The sequence below is a fragment of the Lepisosteus platostomus genome, chromosome 7 (genome assembly GCF_059453375.1).
Source record: "Lepisosteus platostomus isolate fLepPlt1 chromosome 7, fLepPlt1.hap1, whole genome shotgun sequence".
In the NCBI taxonomy this organism is placed as follows: domain Eukaryota; kingdom Metazoa; phylum Chordata; class Actinopteri; order Semionotiformes; family Lepisosteidae; genus Lepisosteus; species Lepisosteus platostomus.
In genome coordinates, this window is record NC_142617.1 from 42,554,872 (window position 1) to 42,574,580 (window position 19,709).

General features: G+C 51.3%; 1 protein-coding gene across 6 annotated transcripts in view; it reads left to right on the forward strand.

The window, feature by feature from the left end:
- srgap2 (SLIT-ROBO Rho GTPase activating protein 2) overlaps positions 1-19,709 on the forward strand; it is a 96,504-nt gene that overhangs the window by 37,005 nt on the left and 39,790 nt on the right. For 5 of the 6 annotated variants that reach the window (XM_088640502.1, XM_088640504.1, XM_088640507.1 and 2 more), the window contains one exon: positions 16,581-16,773. In XM_088640502.1, the coding sequence (XP_088496628.1) occupies positions 16,581-16,773 (193 nt within the window). Of the gene's footprint in view, positions 1-13,507; positions 14,175-16,580; positions 16,774-19,709 lie in introns of those variants that run through there. The other variant, XM_088640505.1, reaches the window with a different exon arrangement.

Below are 19,709 nucleotides of genomic sequence, written 5' to 3' on the forward strand. Positions count from 1 at the left end.
GGGGGGAATAATGGAGTGAGGAAGAATGCGAGAATGGTTTCTGCTTACGATTCTTTCTCGTTGCTCTGTGGCTAATGGCTCCACAGCTGAAATTATTGCTTTGTGGGCAGCTGTTATTATTAAGACAAAAATGCGCCTGGATGCAGCGCCGTGCCGATGACTAAGCTCGGTCGGCCTTCAAGGCAGAGTAACCCTTGAGGGCTCGATCTGGCCCGGACCTATCGGCACCCGCTCCCCAGTCACATTGGGTCACATTCCCAAGAAGGTGTGGATAGGATCGTGCAGCACGGAATGTCGGAAATCTTCAAGAGATGGATCGGAGTTCTTGGAGGGGTGATGCGGAGAGGGTAAGGCACTGTGTGTGATATATGGAGCTGGGGTTTGATGTGCATTTTTATTGGGTGGGGTTGGATGGAGATATTACCCGCGGTTCTTGTGTTGTAGTCAGGGTATTTCTTCTGATTCTTATTTCCCATGGCAATATTCAGACCAGCGCAAGAGTCTGACGCTCTAGGTGTGATTCTGCGCCTCTGGTATCCTTTCCTCCGTTCTGGGTTCGTGTGAGAATCTGTATTGCCCTCCATTGGGCCCAAGTCGCTGGGATTTCTGGGATGGAGCCCTTGCTGCAGGAGATGGCTCGACTCTGTAGATCTTTGGCTCCAGCAGACAGTTCCATATTTTGGATATGGAGGCGCAGGCCCCTTCCTGCTTTCTTTCGATTGCATGAATATGGGCCGATGCAGATAACTCCCCATTATTCCTTGCTGGAATGAGAAAAAAGCTCACAAGTATTTGGCATCTCATACCTTTCCTTATGTTTGTAAAAAAAAATTAAGTTTGTCTCAGGTGTCACGAGGGTTGTCGGGGAAAAAAACGTTTTTTTGAACCGATGTACAGAAAGAACCCCAACTTCTCTCCTCATCACTTCCTTTTGGTTCATTTGCCATTTTCAGACAGCCATTCATTTCAGTTGCTTACTGTTTATTGTGCGGCAGCTGTTCCTGGTGTCTGATGGAGTTTGTAATGAAAGTTCAGGAGGAGTGACAGTAGCCAAGTTCCCTTCGCCTCAGCTGCTCTTCCTTGTGGTCCGCTGTGATGTCACTTCCTGGAGTGCTGTACAGAGTCACAGGAAAGTCTCTCCACTCCTTCACCCCACCTCCACCCGTGCAGCTCCCCTTGGAGAATTTCCACTCTGCAGGAGCTCCTGGCCTCCTGTTCTGTCCGGTGGCCAGGGGGTTGGTTAATCCAAATTTCTTTATTCCTGATTTTTTCAATAAACCTTCTATCTCGGTGTCATGGTCTGTTGCTTTGCCAAGTATCACTCATAATGTAATTAAAAAGGGCTTTCTTAACGTTGTAATGTTTCTTTTTCTTTCTAATATTACCAGCGCAGAGAAAACATGGCAAATTCGTTCTCAATGGCAAATTTGTCAGAGCTGCTTTTGTGTTGCACAGCAGTTGTTTTTTCTCTTGAAGCATGCTCCAGTTACTCTGCCCCTTTATAGCTCCTTTTTAAAGCGATACTGGGAGCCTCAAAGCCAGCCCGGCAGTCCTCCAGTCTTGATTTGCAGGGGGCTGGCTGGTGAACGGGCGGCAGGTCCCTGCAGATGGGCGCAGGGGGGCTCCCCTGTGGGTCCCCTGGGCTTCCGCCAGCGCCGCGGTGTCTCTCGGAGGAGGGCGTGTGATCTTGTTCGATTTGTTTCGCCGTAATGCAGCTCGGGAGGGAGGTGAAGGGAGAAGGCAGGGGGGGAAAGGGAGCAGGTCGATGTTTCCCCGCGGGTGTGCACGGTTTCCCAGTCCGAGCTGGCTGGAGCCTCGACTGCTGGCCCCCGGGTGCCCCAGGTGAGCGCTGTGGCTGCCTCGACGTGCCCCTGCCGGTTTGTACTGCCACTTACACAGCATCCGAGCGGGCCTGGCCTCGGCTGCGTCGAGCACGCCCCACTCCCACTCTTGAACCGGCACAGGTGCGTGCTTTGCAAATCGAGAAAGTGAAAAGGCACATCAGTCCTACTCCCGCGCTGGGCCGGGTTTGCTGATTTAGCAAGGCAGACTCGACTGAGTGTTTCCCTCCAGCGCTGAAAACGGCAGCCTGCTTTTCACATTGAAAGCGCACCAGATTGATTCCGTTTGCGGTTGAAATCACTGGATTCAATCTGTGAGCATCCGGGTCCTGCGGCGTGTTGGCTGTCAGTCCACTAGCGCTCCGGTCCAGCATGCTCTGTGCGATTAGTCGTCCAAGGGCTGTAACTTCTTCTGCACTTCTGTACAGACACGCTCTTCATCTCTCTGACGCTCAGGCATTTTTTTTCCCCCCAGTGAACCACAGTCAGCAGCCACCATTATGTCATGTCTCGCAATGCTCTGGGTCAGCATCTCCTGCTTATCCATTTGGATGATCATCACTGCAGACCGGTATTTATGTGCTCTTCTGGATACGATTCCAGCCCTGAGAAAGGACAGATTTCCTTCCCCGTCAGAGCTGTGGCTGGGGGTTAAAGAGAGACTAGTAGGACCTTGAGTTTCTGTAAGGCATCAGCACAGGAAAGCGATTTCAAGTTTTAAGGGCGTAGAGAATAAAGGTCATTATTCTTCTATTCCTGCTTTGCTAGTGTTTCTTGAAGTGTGTTTCCTTCTCGTTCTGTCGCGGTCAGGTAGTGCCGAGAGATGGCAGCTGTTCCCCTGGCAGTGCTGCCTGGGCCCGGCCTCACCTGCCTGCAGCTCTGAGCGGCCTGCTGACCAGCTGGCTTGGGTGGGGCGCACCTGGGACTCTGTCGATCAGTTGGATTTATTGAGTAAAAGGAACGAAGAAGTTAATAGATTAACGCTTGGTGACTAGATAGGAGGTGATCTTCAAGTCTGAAGTACAGGTAGCATGCGAACATGATCAAAACAAAAAATTAAAACAACTTTGTGTTGAAACTCTTCTTTCCTGCCCTGGGGTTAGTGTGGTCAGAGTTTCCGAAGTTCAGCGCACTATGGTAAAATAAAATGCTAGAACTAGGCATAAACAGTATTTTAGCAAATTAGGCACAGATTTAAGTGAATGTTTCGTCCAAGTCTACAGTATGTAAATGCTTCGTGGTGTTTATAATCTGTCGCACAAGCTCTGCGTTCGGTCCTTAAACACTTGGGCTTGTGGTGAACTTATTTTCCCTGAGAAGCAAATTTGAAACTCTGGTTCTCTCTGTTCCAGAGTTAGAGGCAGGGGCCATGTGAACGCAGGCCAGGTGGAGACCGGTTGAGCCGAGCCCCATCCTGTCCTCCAGTTCCGCGACTCCCGCAGAGTTGTACAGTATTTCTTTTTAGCTGAGACAGCAGGGTTCGTCTGGAATCCAATACGATTTCGCAAGTGACCTTTATTTGGTAACTGAGCTTGCCCGGATGGAGGGTCTTCTGAGTTTTCCTTCTACAGAACTGGGTAAAAGAAAACTCTCTACGCAGTGGTTTCGTGGGCCCTCCGTGGGCAGTGCCCTCTGAATGGCTCGTTTCTCGCCGCAGTCAATAGGGCATTGTCACGTCCTGGTTATTAAAGGCTCTCAGCACAATAGAGCTGTGGGCAGCACTCTGCCCCTCCATTGTGTGCGGCTGTGCGCGTTTGTGTCCGGGCTTAGTCATCTGTGTGCTTTTCTTAGCTAGAAAGTCCCGGGAGGAGTTCGCTCTTTTTTTTCCACGACTTTGAAAATGAAAAGGCTGCAGAGGTGTGTCAGGCCACTTTTGTTTTTGTTTGCCCTTCATGAACATTTTAAGCAAAATAGCTGGCGGGCAGCTGATTGGCCAGCTGTCAGCTTATCTGATTCCCCCCACACTGAGCTGAGACGGCTGGCTGGTTCGTGCCGGTCGCTTTTCCAGGAGTTCAAGTCAGGGATTTAAATCCAGCTTATTCATGAAGGGACTGTGATTACAAACAATACTTGTTTAATTAAAATGATTAGAAATATAATGAAGTGGAGTATTGTATGAGGGATTGTGCTTTTTTGCCCCCACAAGAAATGTTTGTGATGTGACCAGGAAGCATGGCCTCCCGTTTTTTTTTCCAGGTCTGTCCTGCTATTGCAACAGGTAGTTAAAAAATCAGGGTTTTGAGTGCGATTTGGGACAGGACATATGGAGTTTCCCTACCCTCACCAGGTGCTGCTATCATTCCTTCCCCCAGATCTCTGATGAGGAATCCTGCAGCTTGTTCAGCCTGAAGCCCTGATCACAGTAGTCAGCGTGTGCCCTTTCCCAGACAGCCTGTTGCAACCAGCAGTGTTGACGGATCCTATGGGATCGGATTTAAAGGCTTTAGGGGTAAATACCATGGAAAAGGGAAAACCAGAGCCTCCATGAGCACTTAAAATCAAACCCCAAAAAAAAAGGCAGAAACATACTCTTAACTGAAGTCTTCTTGCTTTTAGCTGCAGCAGGCTCACTGTTCACAGTAGTTGATTAGGTAGCAGGTACATTCTGTTGTCAGATCATCCCCGAGTGTTTCATGGGGTCACTAACCCAGCAACCTGCTCCCCGACATTGACCGTCTTGGACTCCCCCTGCAAGCATAAGGAAGCTGAAAGGCCCTGGCGTCTTCAGGTGTACAGTTTGCAAAAAACGGCTCCTTATATCAAACTTGATTTCAGTGAACTGCAGTGCCTTTGTGGTACCGAGGCTTCTCTAATTGATCAGACGCTCAGTGCTGTAAAAACAATTTCCATGTGCTCCTGGAGAACACGTCCAATGCAGCCCTTAGGCCTGAAGCCCTCGGTGAAGAAGGTGCTGGCTTGTGGCTGCCTCTCACCTCAGGCCAGCTGCAGAGTGTGGTCCGGGCAGCCAGGTAACGCACGTCCTGCGCTGACAGAGCTGCCGTGAAACTCCGGGCTTCTGCGTGGCATTCGCCTGCTAGACCTGGCCTCTCTGTGGAAGGGAGGAGGGGGGGTTGTCTCTCGGCGAGAATCTGTAACTATGAACCGTCCCTCATCGGCCTCCCTGGAGCTGCGGGGGCTGGGAGGCTGCTGGCATGTGGCTCCAAGGCCTCGCGCACGTTGTTCGGACCTCTTTAATTCACTTCCTGCGCCCCCTGGGTGACCAGGGCCTGACGGGGCAGGCCGCCCAGCTCCCGGCACCCGTCTCTGTGGGCTGGGTGTTTAGTGCAGTGCCATATGTTTCTAGGCAGCCTTCCTGCACGGCTGGGGTTCGGGGGTTTTGTCTGCTGGTAGGCCGGTGCTGCTGCGACACCAGGGCAGCCAGAGGAGTTTAGTCTGTGGAGCTGCCAGGTCAGCAGCGTCTTTTCTGCATAAAACCGAGGGGGCCCTGTGAGGAGCTGAAGGCCGACGACTCGCATTTTTCTGTGTTAAGTCGCCCGACTCATTTCAGTAGCGTGCGAGAGAGATTTCTGGCAAGTCGATGGCCCAACCAAAACTTCTTAAACAACAGCAGTGGCCATTTTTTTTCATGGCGTCACGTTATTAGTTTTCCAGTTCATTTTCCAGCCCTGTTTTGAGGAGATGTCCGGTTAATCAGGGCTCGCATCATTGAGAACAACTGGCTTGGTGTCAGTTGGCTTCCCAGGCTGTCCGGTGGGCAGGGGTCTGCCATGGAATCGGAAGGGGTTGTGGTTGGAAAGTGTGGATCGGGAGCTTCACGGAACTCCTTCCAGTATTGTTTCATTTAAAGTAGCTTCATAAGTTTCATTTAACGCGACAGCAGACATTGCTCATTAGAATCCCAGTCTGCTCCAGTGCAGAATGAATGAATGTCATTTCTTGCAATAGGGCCGGGTGTTTCAGAATCGACTGTTGCCCTGCCAAAGGTTCGAGACCTCCGTGTGGTTCTCGAGCGGGGGGACTTTGGGAAGCACTGCTCTACGGCGCACGAGGTGCTGTGGCGTAGACTGTGGCGTCTTCAGCGGCAGGGAAAAGTCGCCTATGAGGCCACAGCGCTGCTGCGTGACGCCAGGCGAGCAGTTGTTGCCCCTCTTGCCTTCCTCGTGTGTTTTCCCCTGTTCTGAGTGACGGCCGAGGACTCGGGGTTTCAGCTCTGGCTGCCGGAGCTGCGGCCTGCGCCCCCGTTTCCGTTTCCCCCGGAGGCCGAGCGGGGCGCGCGCCGTCGCCCCCGGAGCAGGAAGGCGATACCCCAGCGTGCACTTCGCTGAAGTGGCCTATTCGAGTCGAGCAGGTGGAGGCTGTCCGCTCGGAGTCTGTTGGTTTTTTTGCCCCAGTTTAGTTTTGGCCTGGCATGTCCACAGCGACGCTCCCGATGCCGGGAGAAGAAGGGGTCGGAATAATTCCCCGTCTGTTCTCGTTTTTTTCGGAATCGCGGCTCGAGTTATAATTGGGTCGCGCTGCGTGTCGGCAAACGTGCCAGTTCATTTACAGAGAGCTCAGGGGGAGCGGATAACAGCAGCCACAGGCCTGGCTAAGCCAGTGCCCACTCACTGTTTTCAGTGGGAGATGATGAATTTAAACGCAGAGCTTCTGCTGAGTGCATTGTATCGAAAGATTTCAAATTTTATTCCGCAATTTTATTTCTTGCTATTGAAGGTACGAAGTTATCCACCCAGTACATGACCAGCAACACTTTCCTCCCCCCACATTTGTGTCCCCGTTATTCTTACTATCCTGGAGGGGATGTGTTGGTTGTTGCTATAGGGAATTCTGGCTGAAGTAGTTGACTCTCTGGTCTCTCCAGTGGTGTGGGGGCCACATGCTGGGTAAGAGCTCGTGCTGATTGTTGTGGATGCAGAAATGAACCCTCCATCCTTAAGCTGACTTGTGATTTCATGATGTTTGATGTTGGCAGCCCAGTTTAGTAGATGCATCTCTCTCTCAAAGGCTCTGATCTCTGATTCTCTGAGAGGGAATCTGTGGGAATCCTCTGTGGAGTTCTATTAATCTGTTGGAGAAATAGTAACAGTATACCTCTCAAGGAGCATTCCTGATGTTCAGGGAATAGGTCGGCATGTCTGGAACTAATAGAATCCATCTTGTCCAGGAATCACATCAAGAAACAGATAACCCAGGACTCTATTCATAGGAGCACAGAGGCCCAGCAGAACTTGCGCACACACATTCACACACACCGCCCCCGTGTCAGGTGCCAGGACTCATGAAAGGCAGCTCCTCTCCTTTATGGGCGCGTCTCTCCCGGATCAAAAGCAGTTATGCAAGGAGGCCCTGCTGGTTGGGAACAGCCCCCCCCCCCCCTCTCTGGCTACGCTGGTGACCTCAATTCTGTGCACTGCCTGTGCCTTTTTCTCCCATCAGCCCCAAAGAAAAAAGACCTTGTTTCCTGTTTGCCGAGATGAATGGGAGATATTTTTTGCAAGCCTGTGAAATGACGCAAGAGAATGCAGGGGGCTGTGGTGCTCAGGCCTCAGGAAAGGGACGCGGCTATTGTCTTTTATTTGTAATTGTTGGCAGTTGTGTTTTTCCATGAACATGCGGAGGACAATGGCACTGTCAGAGCCACACAATCCTGCTGGGGCTTCCTCCCCCAACAGGCCTCGGCCAGAAAGCAGGTCTCATGTGAGGAGTGTTGAGAATGCACAGTGGTGAAACTGAAAACGCACATTCTGGGTTTTTAAAGACGTGTGGCTGAAAAGCCGATTTCGGAGAACAGGGATGAATTACAGCATGGCATCAGCAACTACTGTGGCAGAGCCACTGACAGCAGGAGCTGCTTTGGATGTCTGCTGAAGGATCGAGCACGGGGAGGTTCAGTAGCTCACTCAGGGGGTTCACTGATGACAGGAGCTGGGGTTCACTCACTGACAGGACTGGGGTACACTCCTCACTCACTCAGGGGGTTCACTCACTGACAGGACTGGGGTACACTCCTCACTCACTCAGGGGGTTCACTGATGTCAGGACTGTGGTACACTCCTCTCTCACTCAGGGGGTTCACTGATTTCAGGAGCTGGGGTAAACTCCTCACTCACTCAGGGGGTTCACTGATGACAGGACTGGGGTACACTCCTCGCTCACTCAGGGGGTTCACTGATGACAGGAGCTGGGGTACACTCCTCACTCACTCAGGGGGTTCACTGATGTCAGGACTGGGGTACACTCCTCGCTCACTCGGGGTTCACTGATGGCAGGACTGGGGTACACTCCTCGCTCACTCAGGGGGTTCACTGATGACAGGACTGGGGTACACTCCTCGCTCACTCAGGGGGTTCACTGATGACAGGAGCTGGGGTAAACTCCTCGCTCACTCAGGGGGTTCACTGATGATAGGAGCTGGGGTTCACTCACTGACAGGACTGGGGTACACTCCTCACTCACTCAGGGGGTTCACTGATGACAGGACTGGGGTACACTCCTCGCTTCTTTGTATTCCAAGAGAAATCAAACTGGACTGTTTTTTCTGGCTGGTGTGGGAAAGAGGCCCAATCAGTATGGTTTGGTCTCAGCTATTCTCTATGTTCTTGGCTCGATCTCAGCATGATGAAACCAGGCCTGCTGTGTGCTGTGTGAGATGCAGAGAGGCGAAGTTCGTTAGTATAAGCACAGAGAACCGCTGGGTCAGATCGGAGTTCTGGGAAGCAGCCCTCGTGTTAGCAGCATTGCGGGACGGTCCGGCCTGTGAAGCCCGAGCTGTTCCGGCCCGTGAGAAGAGGCCCTGCTTGTCACATGCCCCGCCGTGGGAGACTGCGTCTGCAGCCCCAAGCGCCCTGGCCGACTGCAATTGCGATTTTCTGTACCCGGCTTTCTGCCTCTTTGTCTGGTGATGGATGTTTCGACGCCCACTGCCATCACACTGCAGATGACTCACGCCCGAGCAATTTGTTGACGGACTCCCTTTCCCCTCGCAGGAATTTTCGCGGATTTGTTCTGCTGCAGCTGATGGACTCTGCGGGGCGCAGGACGAGCGGGCTCCCTCTTGTGTTGCCGTTGTTCTGTGCTTCTCTCCGGGAGGCTCCGACCTCTGCCGGACCCCCCAGCCCGCTCCCCGCTCTTCCTGGGTCTGCGCGGTTCTGTGCTGCTCTCGGGGTCACATCGCCCAGCCCGGCGGACCTCTGGGCTCTCTGGGGCCGCGCAGCTGCCTGCTTCCCCAGTTAATGAGAGGTGACGGATCTGAGGTCGTGTGAGGAGAGCGGGCCCGAGTGACAGCTGGAAGAATGAGGGAGCACAGGGGGGGCGTCTCGGTCTCTCTCGGACACAGCGGTCCTCCTGCGAGGAAGAGCTTGTCCAGCCTTGTTCCTTTCTGCTCCTTTCTCCTTTATTCATGGGGCGCGATTCTGTGATGAGCATTGCAAATAGTCAGAATGATGGCATTTTTTTTTGTTGTCCAGGGTTTAAGCAATTAATATAGAGTTGATTTGCTGCAGCCACAGTGTCTTGCACTGTAGAGGCACACAATAGCTTCGGCTTCTGTTTGCAGGGCATTATGCTGCCACTGTTCAATTTGCCTCAGCAATGTGAGGAAGTGCAGTGTACAGTATGTTATGTTGCTCTGTCGATAATCATTTTATCTTTGACACGTGTGTAGTTCTGTATTCTGAAACTGGGTTCCTTCTCCAAAGCGGCTCCTCGGTGCTCTGCTGCATAATATTGCTTTGTTCTGCCCTGATGGTAAAAGCAGTAAAGCTAATCCCGTGCAGGAACACTGACAAGCACATGTAGCTGAAGACAATTTGGAAGCTGTGGATTAACCTAGATTTCCACCTATTTTCTGTCCTCCTTTCTGTTTTTTTTTTTCCCCAGTGCATCTGCAGGAAGAAATAGTGGAATCTTGTGAATAATTTATTGCACAGAATCCGACGGCGGTCTGTTGCTGTCCCCTCTGCGCCCAAGAGGGCCGTCTTTCTCTGGGGTTGTGATTTTAGAGTCTCCTTCTGTAGTGCCGCCCAAGGCTTGTGGAAAAAAGGAATGGGGAAAGGGAAATACCCCTTGGTAGGCGGGCTCGAGCTGAAAACTGTTTCCAGATCAACCGAAGAGGCTTGCTTCTTCAGCGCGAGTCAGCTTTGCTTTCATTTTATCGGCGTTTCCCTGACAGTCTGATAGTGCAGCTGTTTGGCCAGGCCTGTGTGCCGGCAGCGCGTTGCTGTTGAAATGAAACCGCCAGGGACGGCGCTCCTGCTGCAGAGCGGGTTTCCTTGTGGGTAGTTCTGCTTCTGTGTTAAGAGCAGCTGTGGGCAGTGTTTTTAAAAGGTCTTCCCAGCGGCTCAGGCAGCTTCCATGAAACAACAGGAGTGTTTCCCCGACGAGAGGATGCCTGACTTCTTCTGCACAAAGCTGTGCGCTGTGCGGCCTTCTCTCCGACCGTCGGAAAACCAGTCAGTTGCTGGGGAAAGCTGTACTGGGTTACTCTTGGTTGCAGTTTGTCTCGCAGAAAGGAAAATGAGTCCTCCTGCCTCCTGGGTTGTATAGGGTGGTGCAATCTTCCCCAAAAATGGCTGTGTTCCGTCTTGCTGTTGCCTGCTTGAGAAATGCACTGCTGTGCCCGGTTTCTGTCAAGAGATTTCTCGCTCTGTAAAGTATATCTGGTGTTGCAATCAGCTTTCAAGAGCGTCTGCCTGCTGATGTACCGGTCTGAAGGGCTAAGGCCTCCACACCGTACTGACGTGTCGCGTGGCAGTCCCGGATAGTGAAGAGAACATGATGTCATCTTAAAAGAACCACATTTTACCTTCAGGGGCTGCTCTGTCAGTGTTAAGTGTTAGACCCAAACTAACATTCTTCTAACAGGGTTGTCCTTAGCGGAGTTTGTCATGAGGGGGGACTGAAATATTCCACTGTTTTCCAAGGGACTGGGATCCGAGAGTCATTCTGGTCAGGCGGTGTGATTGTAAACCTATCTTGTGTTCTTCAAGCCAGTCGTGCATTGCCTGGTTTTTAAAGGCTACACACTTGTGGGGGGTAAATTGGGGTGAGAGGCGGTTCCTAATATTTTGGCCAGGGAGTGTAAAATGCATTTATCTCGCCGGTAAATTGTCTGACTGCGGACTTCTGCACTGTGGAGACAGGCCTCACGGTGTGTGGATGAAAGGATGATAAATATAATCTAATTAGGGAGGAAAAACTGTTCTTCAAAGTCTCTGAATAATTGAAAACTGAGTTCTGTGTGTCCTTAAGCTAACCGGCTTACAAGTTCAAAAGCCAGTCAGCCTGTTGCCTGCTCAGCCTCTTAATAATGGATGAACAGCTCCAGAGCTCAGTCTGGCTTAGTGTGCAGAAGATCAGGCCTATAAATGTTGGAGTCCTGTGCTGTTTCTGGGCTCTATTCATACTATTTTTATAGTCTTTGATTCCAGCAGAGGCTGTAGCTGTTGTCCAGAGCAGACAGAAGGCACTGGGATTTTAGACTTGTTTAGTAAGAACTGTAGTGGTGTTGGCTCACGGTGGAAGAAGGGACCCACAGGGCTGCAGCACTGTGAAGGTCTTCGATGTCAGTGATTGCCTGAACTTAACAACTCTTGTGAAGGGAACTTAAGAACATAGAAATAGTTCAACTCAAAAGTTGTTCAACTACCTCGTTGGTAGTTACTTTCACTGCAGGTTTTCTGAGGAGGAACTGCAGATTTGTAGGAAACAAAGGGAGTATTAGAAACCGGATTTTTTCATGGTCTTTCAAAGGTTGAGAGAGGTCGTTGTACAGTCCCATATTCAGCTTTTATAGACCTTCCTGTGGGTGGAATTGCAGTCTCTGTTACATGTCAAGATAACATGAATTAGCAGGTGTAATTTGGGTTTGAGACTTTGAGTTTGGGTAATTTTATTGTGTAGTCACAGTTTTTTTATTGTGTCAGACAGTTCCTTGGCAGATTCCAGTTCTAGGTAATGATCATCAGGGCCAGTTTCAGTATTGTGCATGTGCGAGCAACGAGTCCTGCCGGTCATTCTCAAAGGGAATTTCCCACTTTCGTTTTTGGAAAGAGGGACTTACAGTAAGAGAGAACTACCACCAAGGTGGAATTCTGACAAGATTTTCCAAATATAGAATGTAGGAAGAATTCCCCATTACAATTAGGCTCGCTTATTTTTTCAGTGTGCTTTCCAAAAAAGTTATAGTGAGAATTACCAGGTACCCGTATCCTCAAGAAGAATGCTTCGCTATTTTATGACCAGTGTTTCTCGTACTCACACTCTGCCTGTTTGCCAGGGACAGCCCTTCTGCGTTAACCCCCGAGCCCACGGAGCACAGGCAGCTCAGCTCAGAAATGCACGCGGATGTTGTGAAAAGCCGTGGTCCAGTTGATTGAAAGTTCCTGGCGTGGGGGTGGCCTGGTGGTCCCTGAAGCAGTGGGGTGTGAACGATGACCATGTGACTGACAGCTGCAGCCCCCGCCACGCACACGCCAATCAATACGCTTTAGGACTGGGACTGTGCAGCGCTGCTTGCCCAGGGCCAGAGCCACTCAGGAATATCCCCGCTCCATTATCTTTCAATTACTGCACTATTTCTGGCTAGTTAGTCCCATTTATATCCCTTCCCTATTAGGCAGGGGCGTCTCTTACACTCCAGTGCTCAATGGGGTCACTTGGTGAGAACTGAGCCTTGCAGCCACGATGCTGCTACTCCTGGGCTCTCTGCTCCCAGCCTGCCTTCCCTGGAACAGCGGACTTTTTCAATGAAATTCCCGGGTCCCGAAGCGCACGTTCATTTGAGCCCAGACCCGGCCGATGCGTGTAGCCCACCTGTCGGGAAGGGGGCTGTGAGGACTGGGGGCTGCATCTCCGTTCCACACGCTGTGGATGAAGAGCCTACGGGTGTGAGCAGGAGGGTCGTTGGTGTTCATTTCCAGGTGCGGACTGGGTTAAAGACAGTGGCTTGAGTTGGTTTTTAAAAATGGCTTTAAAGCGCACGCCCACGAAGTGTGCACGAAGGCACGTGTTGTGGCAGACAGCCTGAGATTGCAGGACTGATGTTTCCCGGGAGAATGAGGCTGCTGCTGGCCTGCTCTCCTCTGGGACAAAGGGGCGTTTGCCTCTCAGGTTTTCGAAATCAGGGGGTCATTCACCACGCTGCTGATTTTTGGAATTCTGAAGATGTTAGATGAGCAGGGGGGCGGGGGGGGGGGGGGCGTCAGGTTTTCCCAGTGTCCCTCCCTGCCCTAGCTCTGTGTGAACACTCCCATCAGGCCTGCACCTCTGCTCCCGCCATGCAGCCACAAGGCTCGTACTCAAGAGAGCCGGACTGATCCATTTACACAGCTGATAATCTAAATAGGTGCCGAGATGAAAGAGGAATCTCCCCCCCAGTGCACCCAGTGAGAAGTTTTACCTGCACTTCTTTCCAGCTGCGCGTTCCTGAGAGCTTAACACAAAGACAATCCGGGGTGCGACTGTATGAAAACCCAAGAACAGGAGACACTTCTTTAGTGAAAGAGTTGTGGGAGCCCGACGCGAGTTACACCGACATGGCCGAAGGCGATAATCCAGCTTCTTTCAGTCAACAGCTGGCTGAGGCCCTGGGGTCAATGAGCCAGTAAACTACCAAACAGGCTGGGTGAGCTGAAAGGCCCCCCGTCATCTGTAGCCGTTCCTGTGTTAAGTTAAGCTTCACGAGGGCTTGTGAGCGATACTGAGCAAACTGCCTGGCAGGCCCTGACCCGCAGGGAGCAGCGAGCCGTTGTCCTGCGCGGTGCTGCGGGTCGAGAATCCCGTAGGCCCTCCGGCTTGCCCGCGGTGCAGTGGCCCGTAGTTCCTCTGCGAGGTCGGCGACGGCTCCGGCGTCCTTCCTTGTTCCGCGCGTCTCCCTCCCGCGACAGCCCGGCGCCGCCGGAGCGCAGCCCGTCTCGCGGACAGCAGGGTCGTCGTCTGGAATCTCGCGTCACACGTAACTTGGGGAGCTCGTCGCAGAAATGTGCTTTGCGCACGCTTCCCTGCTGTTGCCTGGAAGCGGTGTCGGCGTGCGCAGCCCTCCGCTCACACTCCAGAAGACTTGACTTCAGCACACCGGGGCACAGGGGAAGTGGTCTCTGGGACTTCACACTGCTCTCTCACTCTGTCACCCAGATGCTCGCCAGCGGAAGTCTGCTTCTCCAGTGATGTCAATCTGAAACTAATGCTAAAAATTGCACCATTAGTATCATGAAAAGAAAGTACCCCCCGCCTCCACCTAAGAATCTGCATTCTGTATGATCGCTCTACGAGAGGAGTTTTAGTAAAATCGCTTCACTTGACTGTTCGGCAGAGGACTGTGAAGAGTAATGAAGGCCAAACCCACCCGCATTCTGTTCACCCGAAAGTGCAGAGGTACAGTATGTGGATTTTGGGAACTTTGACAATTTTCTTCTAGAATGAAGTAGAACAGCATTTGAGCTTTGTTTTAAATAATACACACTTTTCAGTTCAGTCTCTGTTCGATGTTTAATGCTGTACTTGTTTATTGGTTTTTTTGAGCTGAATGTTCCCAGGAGATCTTCACTTCCAGTAGGTTAATTTCACAGCTTTGGTCTGTGATGCCCTGTAAGCTGAGTGGTGGACTGGTGTCTAAAGTGCTGTGTAGTGCTCTGTATGGCGTGATGGATAACAGGTGGCTTCATGGACACAGTGTTTTCAGATGTTGAGAAACTGGCTGTGTGGTACGGGGGGGGCGTGTTGTTACAGTCCGGCCAGTGACAGAAGTTTGAAAGATCCAGTCACTTGTGGATCTGCAGGGCTGTGCCTCAGTGGGTCACGGTAATTATGCACCCTGAAACTGGGAATTTATAGACATATTCTCTTTTAAGACTCTTTTTCAAAGGAACAAGAATAGACTGTTCTTTTAATTTTGCTTGAAGGTTGGCTGCTTTAAATCCTCTTTTGGTTGAACGGGCATAATCCTACAGTAGGCACGGTGGAGAAGTGTGTGAGCTGTATTGACATCACACAGGGCAGAGACATGTATATCTATATTTGAAATCAAACGATACTCATCCTGAGCAGCACTGTGGGTATAATATTGAAAGCACAGATCCTCTAGAGGTTGCATGAATGTCATAATCCAATATTTTAATGGACTTGCTTGTATGGAGTAAAGTAAATTCGTTTAGGGAAGCCTGAGTGCACAATGGAAAGATTTCAGGGAGAGCTCTAAGAGTGAAATGAAAAGAGATTAGGTTAAATAAACCTTCCTCTGTGGGGATTTTAAGGCGCATCTGCCTCCAACCCCTGCATCATTATCCACGATACCGTTCCGCGCCGCGCGGGCTGAATTTTAATCGATGTGAGCTCGTTGCCAGCGCGGCGGCAAATCGCCGCTTCCGTGTTTTTCCACTGGAACGGGAATTTTTTGGTGTGCTTTTGACAGGTTTTGTCCACGTGAGCTGTGAAGTGCAGGCTGCGCCGACGCGGCTGTTTTTGATGCCGTAGTCCTCCCCCCTGCGGCGTGGCCGAGAGCACCGTCTAGCGAGCTCGTTACAGACCCGATTATTGTGATCGCCTCCTGCTCGTCTCGGGACCCAGCTCTCATGCGGGGCCGGCTGTCGTCACTCTTCACCTCCGCGCTGGTGGGGGCCCGCTGGGGCGGCTCCCGGCCTCGATCCAGCCCGCGGCGTGTCCCTCTGTGGGCCCGCAGCCGAGCCCGGCGTGCGCGTTGTCTTGGAGTCCCAGCTGAGTGGAAGTTCCCTCCGGGTTCATGCTGTTTTTGTTGTTCTCTTCTCCACCTCTCTCTCACGCGTCCTCTCACTTCTTTGCAAGTGCGTGTTGGAGTCCTCTTCTGGTTTGTGTTTGTTTGATCACCTTGCCATCGGGCAAGGCCTATGTGCACGATGATTTTAAGTTTCGGAGAGCTCTCTGTCCCAGCTCCTGATGCTGGACTGGTTCTGTTTCGGCCCGCGTCTCATGCTGAGCCGGTGGCCGGTGGAGAATGAGCTCATCCGCTGGTTCTCCTTGCTCTCGCTGGGAGAAGGCATCTGCACAAGAAGAAAATTCCCTGCGAAGCCTGCTGGGCCACATTAACCAGGGCTGTTTGTCATCCAGGCACACAGAGGTGGTCTGTGGCGTTTGTCCCAGCTGAAGCCAGCTTTCAATCAGCTCTGTTTCTAACAATGCAAGATGTGATGAATCTCTCAGGAAGAGTAGTGGGATTGTCCCACACTTCCAGATCTGTGCTTTAAATAGCAGGCCCGGCATACACCAGTTGTGTCCACTTCCTTTTACATTTCATGTTGTAGTCTAGAGCAAAACCTGCACTCTGTGTGTGTGTTTGTGCGTGTGTGTGTGTGTGTGTGTGTGTGTGGGGGGGGGGGGGGGGGGGTCCTGTATTACTGTCAAAGAGGGGCTAAAGTCTGGGGAACTGTCCCCATAAAGACAACACCTCCAGACAAGCAGGGAATTTCCACAATGGACATGAGGCTCTGAACTAAATGGCATCTTCTTTCAAATCTCCCAAAACTGTTCCGCGTCTGTTTGCACCGTGTGGAGTTTGCAGTAGTAAATACAAATTTTAGAGTCAGTGGCAAATTCCCTACAGAAATAGTCATACAACTATGTAATAGAGTGAGAGTGGTCCCACTCATGTTACCTTGGGTTTTTGTCACATTTGAGAAAATATGTCAAAGCAGCTCGTTGTAACAGGACAGCGCACTGGTGGGTTCATCTCCCAAGAGCCCGTCTTCAAGGCCTCCTTTCCTTGCACTGTGTGTGCACAGTGAATGACCGCTACATCTCTTCCCACAGAGATCCGGACCCAGCTGGCCGAGCAGTTGAAGTGTCTGGACCAGCAGTGCGAGCTCCGGGTGCAGCTGCTGCAGGACCTCCAGGACTTCTTCCGCAAGAAGGCCGAGATCGAGATGGACTACTCCCGCAACCTGGAGAAGCTGGCGGAGCGTTTCCTGGCCAAGACGCGGAGCACCAAGGACCACCAGTTCAAGTAAGGGTGGAGCAGGCGGGGCTTCAGGGTGAGGGTGGGATGTTGCACTGGTGGGTGTGGCTTCAGGTCAGTGGGCGGGGCTATATGGTGGTTGGGGCGGGGCATTTGGGTGGCAGGGACAGGAATTCACCATGGTAGGTGGAGGTAGTTCAGGGTGGCAAGGGCAGGACTTCAGAGATACAGGGTGGGATTTTTGCCAACTTCATTTGTTAAGTTGTTGGTTTTTTTCCTTTGACAGCCTAAGAAACCCACTGGGCCAGACCTGTCATGAATTATTTTGATGTTAAGCAAATGGCTAAAACAGAAATCCCCCTGGATGGGATGCTAATCCCAGTGACCACTCATTTGCCTGGCTGGGTGGACTGATGCAGTCTCTCCACCATGCCGGACATTTCCACAGGGCAATGGTGTGCAGAAGTGCATAGTGTAGAGAGAGACTGTGGTGAAGGTGTGATGGTACCAGGCTGGTTTGCCATGGAAACTGCCAGGGCAGTGTGGTGTTACTGTCTCAGAACAGATACCGTTGCTCACATCCAGGAAGGGTCAGGACTGCGTTCCAGAAACCCCCTTTAAACAGAGGTGCTGCCTTCTCTCGGATTGTTTGCTCTTTTGCATTGCGTTCTTCAGCCCAGTGGTTTTTTCCATGGCTTTTGCTTTGAAGGGATGTGTTTAGAAGCATGGCTCTCAGGTTATGAGAGCCACACTCAGAAGACGATTCTTGTCAAATGAACATTAGTGTGCCTTAAAACCAGCATCTCCCAGTAAGCCATCAGGCAGGAAATCCCTTTAATTTCATTAAGAAACCCCTTTGACTGCACTTTGAAAAGCAACAAGTTACGTATGGTTCCAAAAGATCCTTGCAATGGCTGCTCAGTTCTGATAATTTACTCTCCCCAGTGACTTTTGTTCAGTCGTAGGTCAAGAAGTTCCTTGAAAGAACTATGCCTGTCTGGCTGTCCTGTTTCCTGGAGAGCTATGGGGCAGACAGGGAGTTTCTGATCGGATTCCATTGCCTACCAGCTGTGAAAACAGTCTTGCAGTCAGCCTTGACACCAGGATTCCAGGCCATTACAGGATTTTAGCCCTTCTAATACATGAAGTACTAAATGTATCCTTAATTGCTTAACCCAGGTGCTGCAGATCACTTCAATCATAAACAGGAGCATTTGTTTCAGGTGCACCTATCTCATCCATGTTTCTTTCAGTCCTGGTGCGGGGGTAGCTATTTTAGAAATCACACAGTTGCATCTGCTGCCTTTTATAAAATCATTTTCCTGTGCTCACACCCAGGCATTTATTTTATAGCATTTCATTCCTACACTGGGATCATGCTTTGACAAGCCTCTCTGTGATTATTGTAATAATAATGTTTATTTTATGGGCCCCATTCCAGATCTGAAAGTGATGTACAATTAAAACTCGGGAAGCAAAAACAAAAATACCCACCTAATTTCGAATGAGTTGAGGTTTGAAGGCAGACTTGGGATTTCTGGGAAGACTATTCCCCACGCACAGCAGGAGAAATCCAGTCTGCGGTCTCTTCTAGGGACCGGCAGGCAGGAGGGATAAGGCAGAGGATGGCATTGTGCAAAATGGGCATTTTACTGTGCTCTTATTTTGGAGCGCAGCAGCCTTTAGGCAGTACCACAGTAACATTTGGGAGCTGTTTCCGTGATTCCGAAGAGGAGGTGTGGCCGGGCTGCTGAAGAGTCTGCCCCTGCTGTTCCGCTGTCTCTCAGCCCTGTGCGCCAGGCAGCCAGGTGGCAATTTTGTGCTCTGAATGTTTCAGTTTGTGTTCAGCTCAGTGAACTCGTCGCACACTTAGAAAAACATTGCGCTTGTAATGATAAATAATTGACTCGGTGAATAATTGAGTACAGTTGTAGGTTTTTCTTCCCCCACCACTGCCCTGCTGTCGGATGCCGAAATCTCCATCCCCAGCTGTGAGTCTGGGTCTGCCTCCAGAGAGAGCACGGTTGATCTGCACCGCCCCACCCCCCCCACCCCCTTTTCTGGGAGACACGGGTGTCAGGTTGAATTAGCGGGAAGGGGCCTGTGCTCCCCAGGGCAGCGGGCTGGACCTCTGTCAGGGGGACGCGCGGAGACGAGCTGGGACTGAGGAGGACAGGGGAGGCTTGCACCAGGAGAAGAAGGCTTCTCCTCCGGCTAGCCTGCTCGCGCTCGGCCGTTCGAACCCTGTACAGCAGCTAGACTGCAGGGCCCAATCCTTCAGTTCAAAGCACAATAAGACGAAACGGTAAGAGCTGATAAGCAGTATGATTTGGGGGGGGTACATACAGTACTTCAGTCACGGAGATCCTCAATTAGCCATGAGCTACATCGGCCAAAATACCCCCCTACTCCCCTCACTCATTTGTAATCTCTTTCTTATGTCCCGGGTAAATTCTCATCCGATATTTGGGCTACACCATGAATATTAAAACCCCCTTTCTTACGCTCCATCATTCTCTCTTCCCCCATTTAATTTCCTCTCTGCCTCCTCCTGCCTCCTCTCCGCGAGACCATGAGCAGACGAATATCGCCTCCCCACCCCCACGCCATCCCTCTCCTTCCTCTCTTCAGGAATCGCCTCAAATGTCAGAGTGGCACCTTGTTTTGGGAGAGGTGACAGGATAGAGCCCCCCCCCACCACCACCTGAAAGGCAAGAGTACATGTCAGGAGAGTCTAGGGGCGAGTGAGACCCCCCCCATGCAGTGGGGTCACCCCTCCTCCGGACATGAAACAGTAACTGGAGCTGAGAGCTTCCAGGCTCTATCCAGAGAGCAATATTTGTTTTTTTTTACCCCTGCTTGTCAGAGCGAAGGAAAGAAGCAAAGACTCTAAATGTAATTCAGAATCTTCTTTCCTCTTTTATTGAAAAGACTTGTGTGTTTGGGGTTTTGTTCGGTATCCCCTGTCTGGCTCTGGGAGGGCT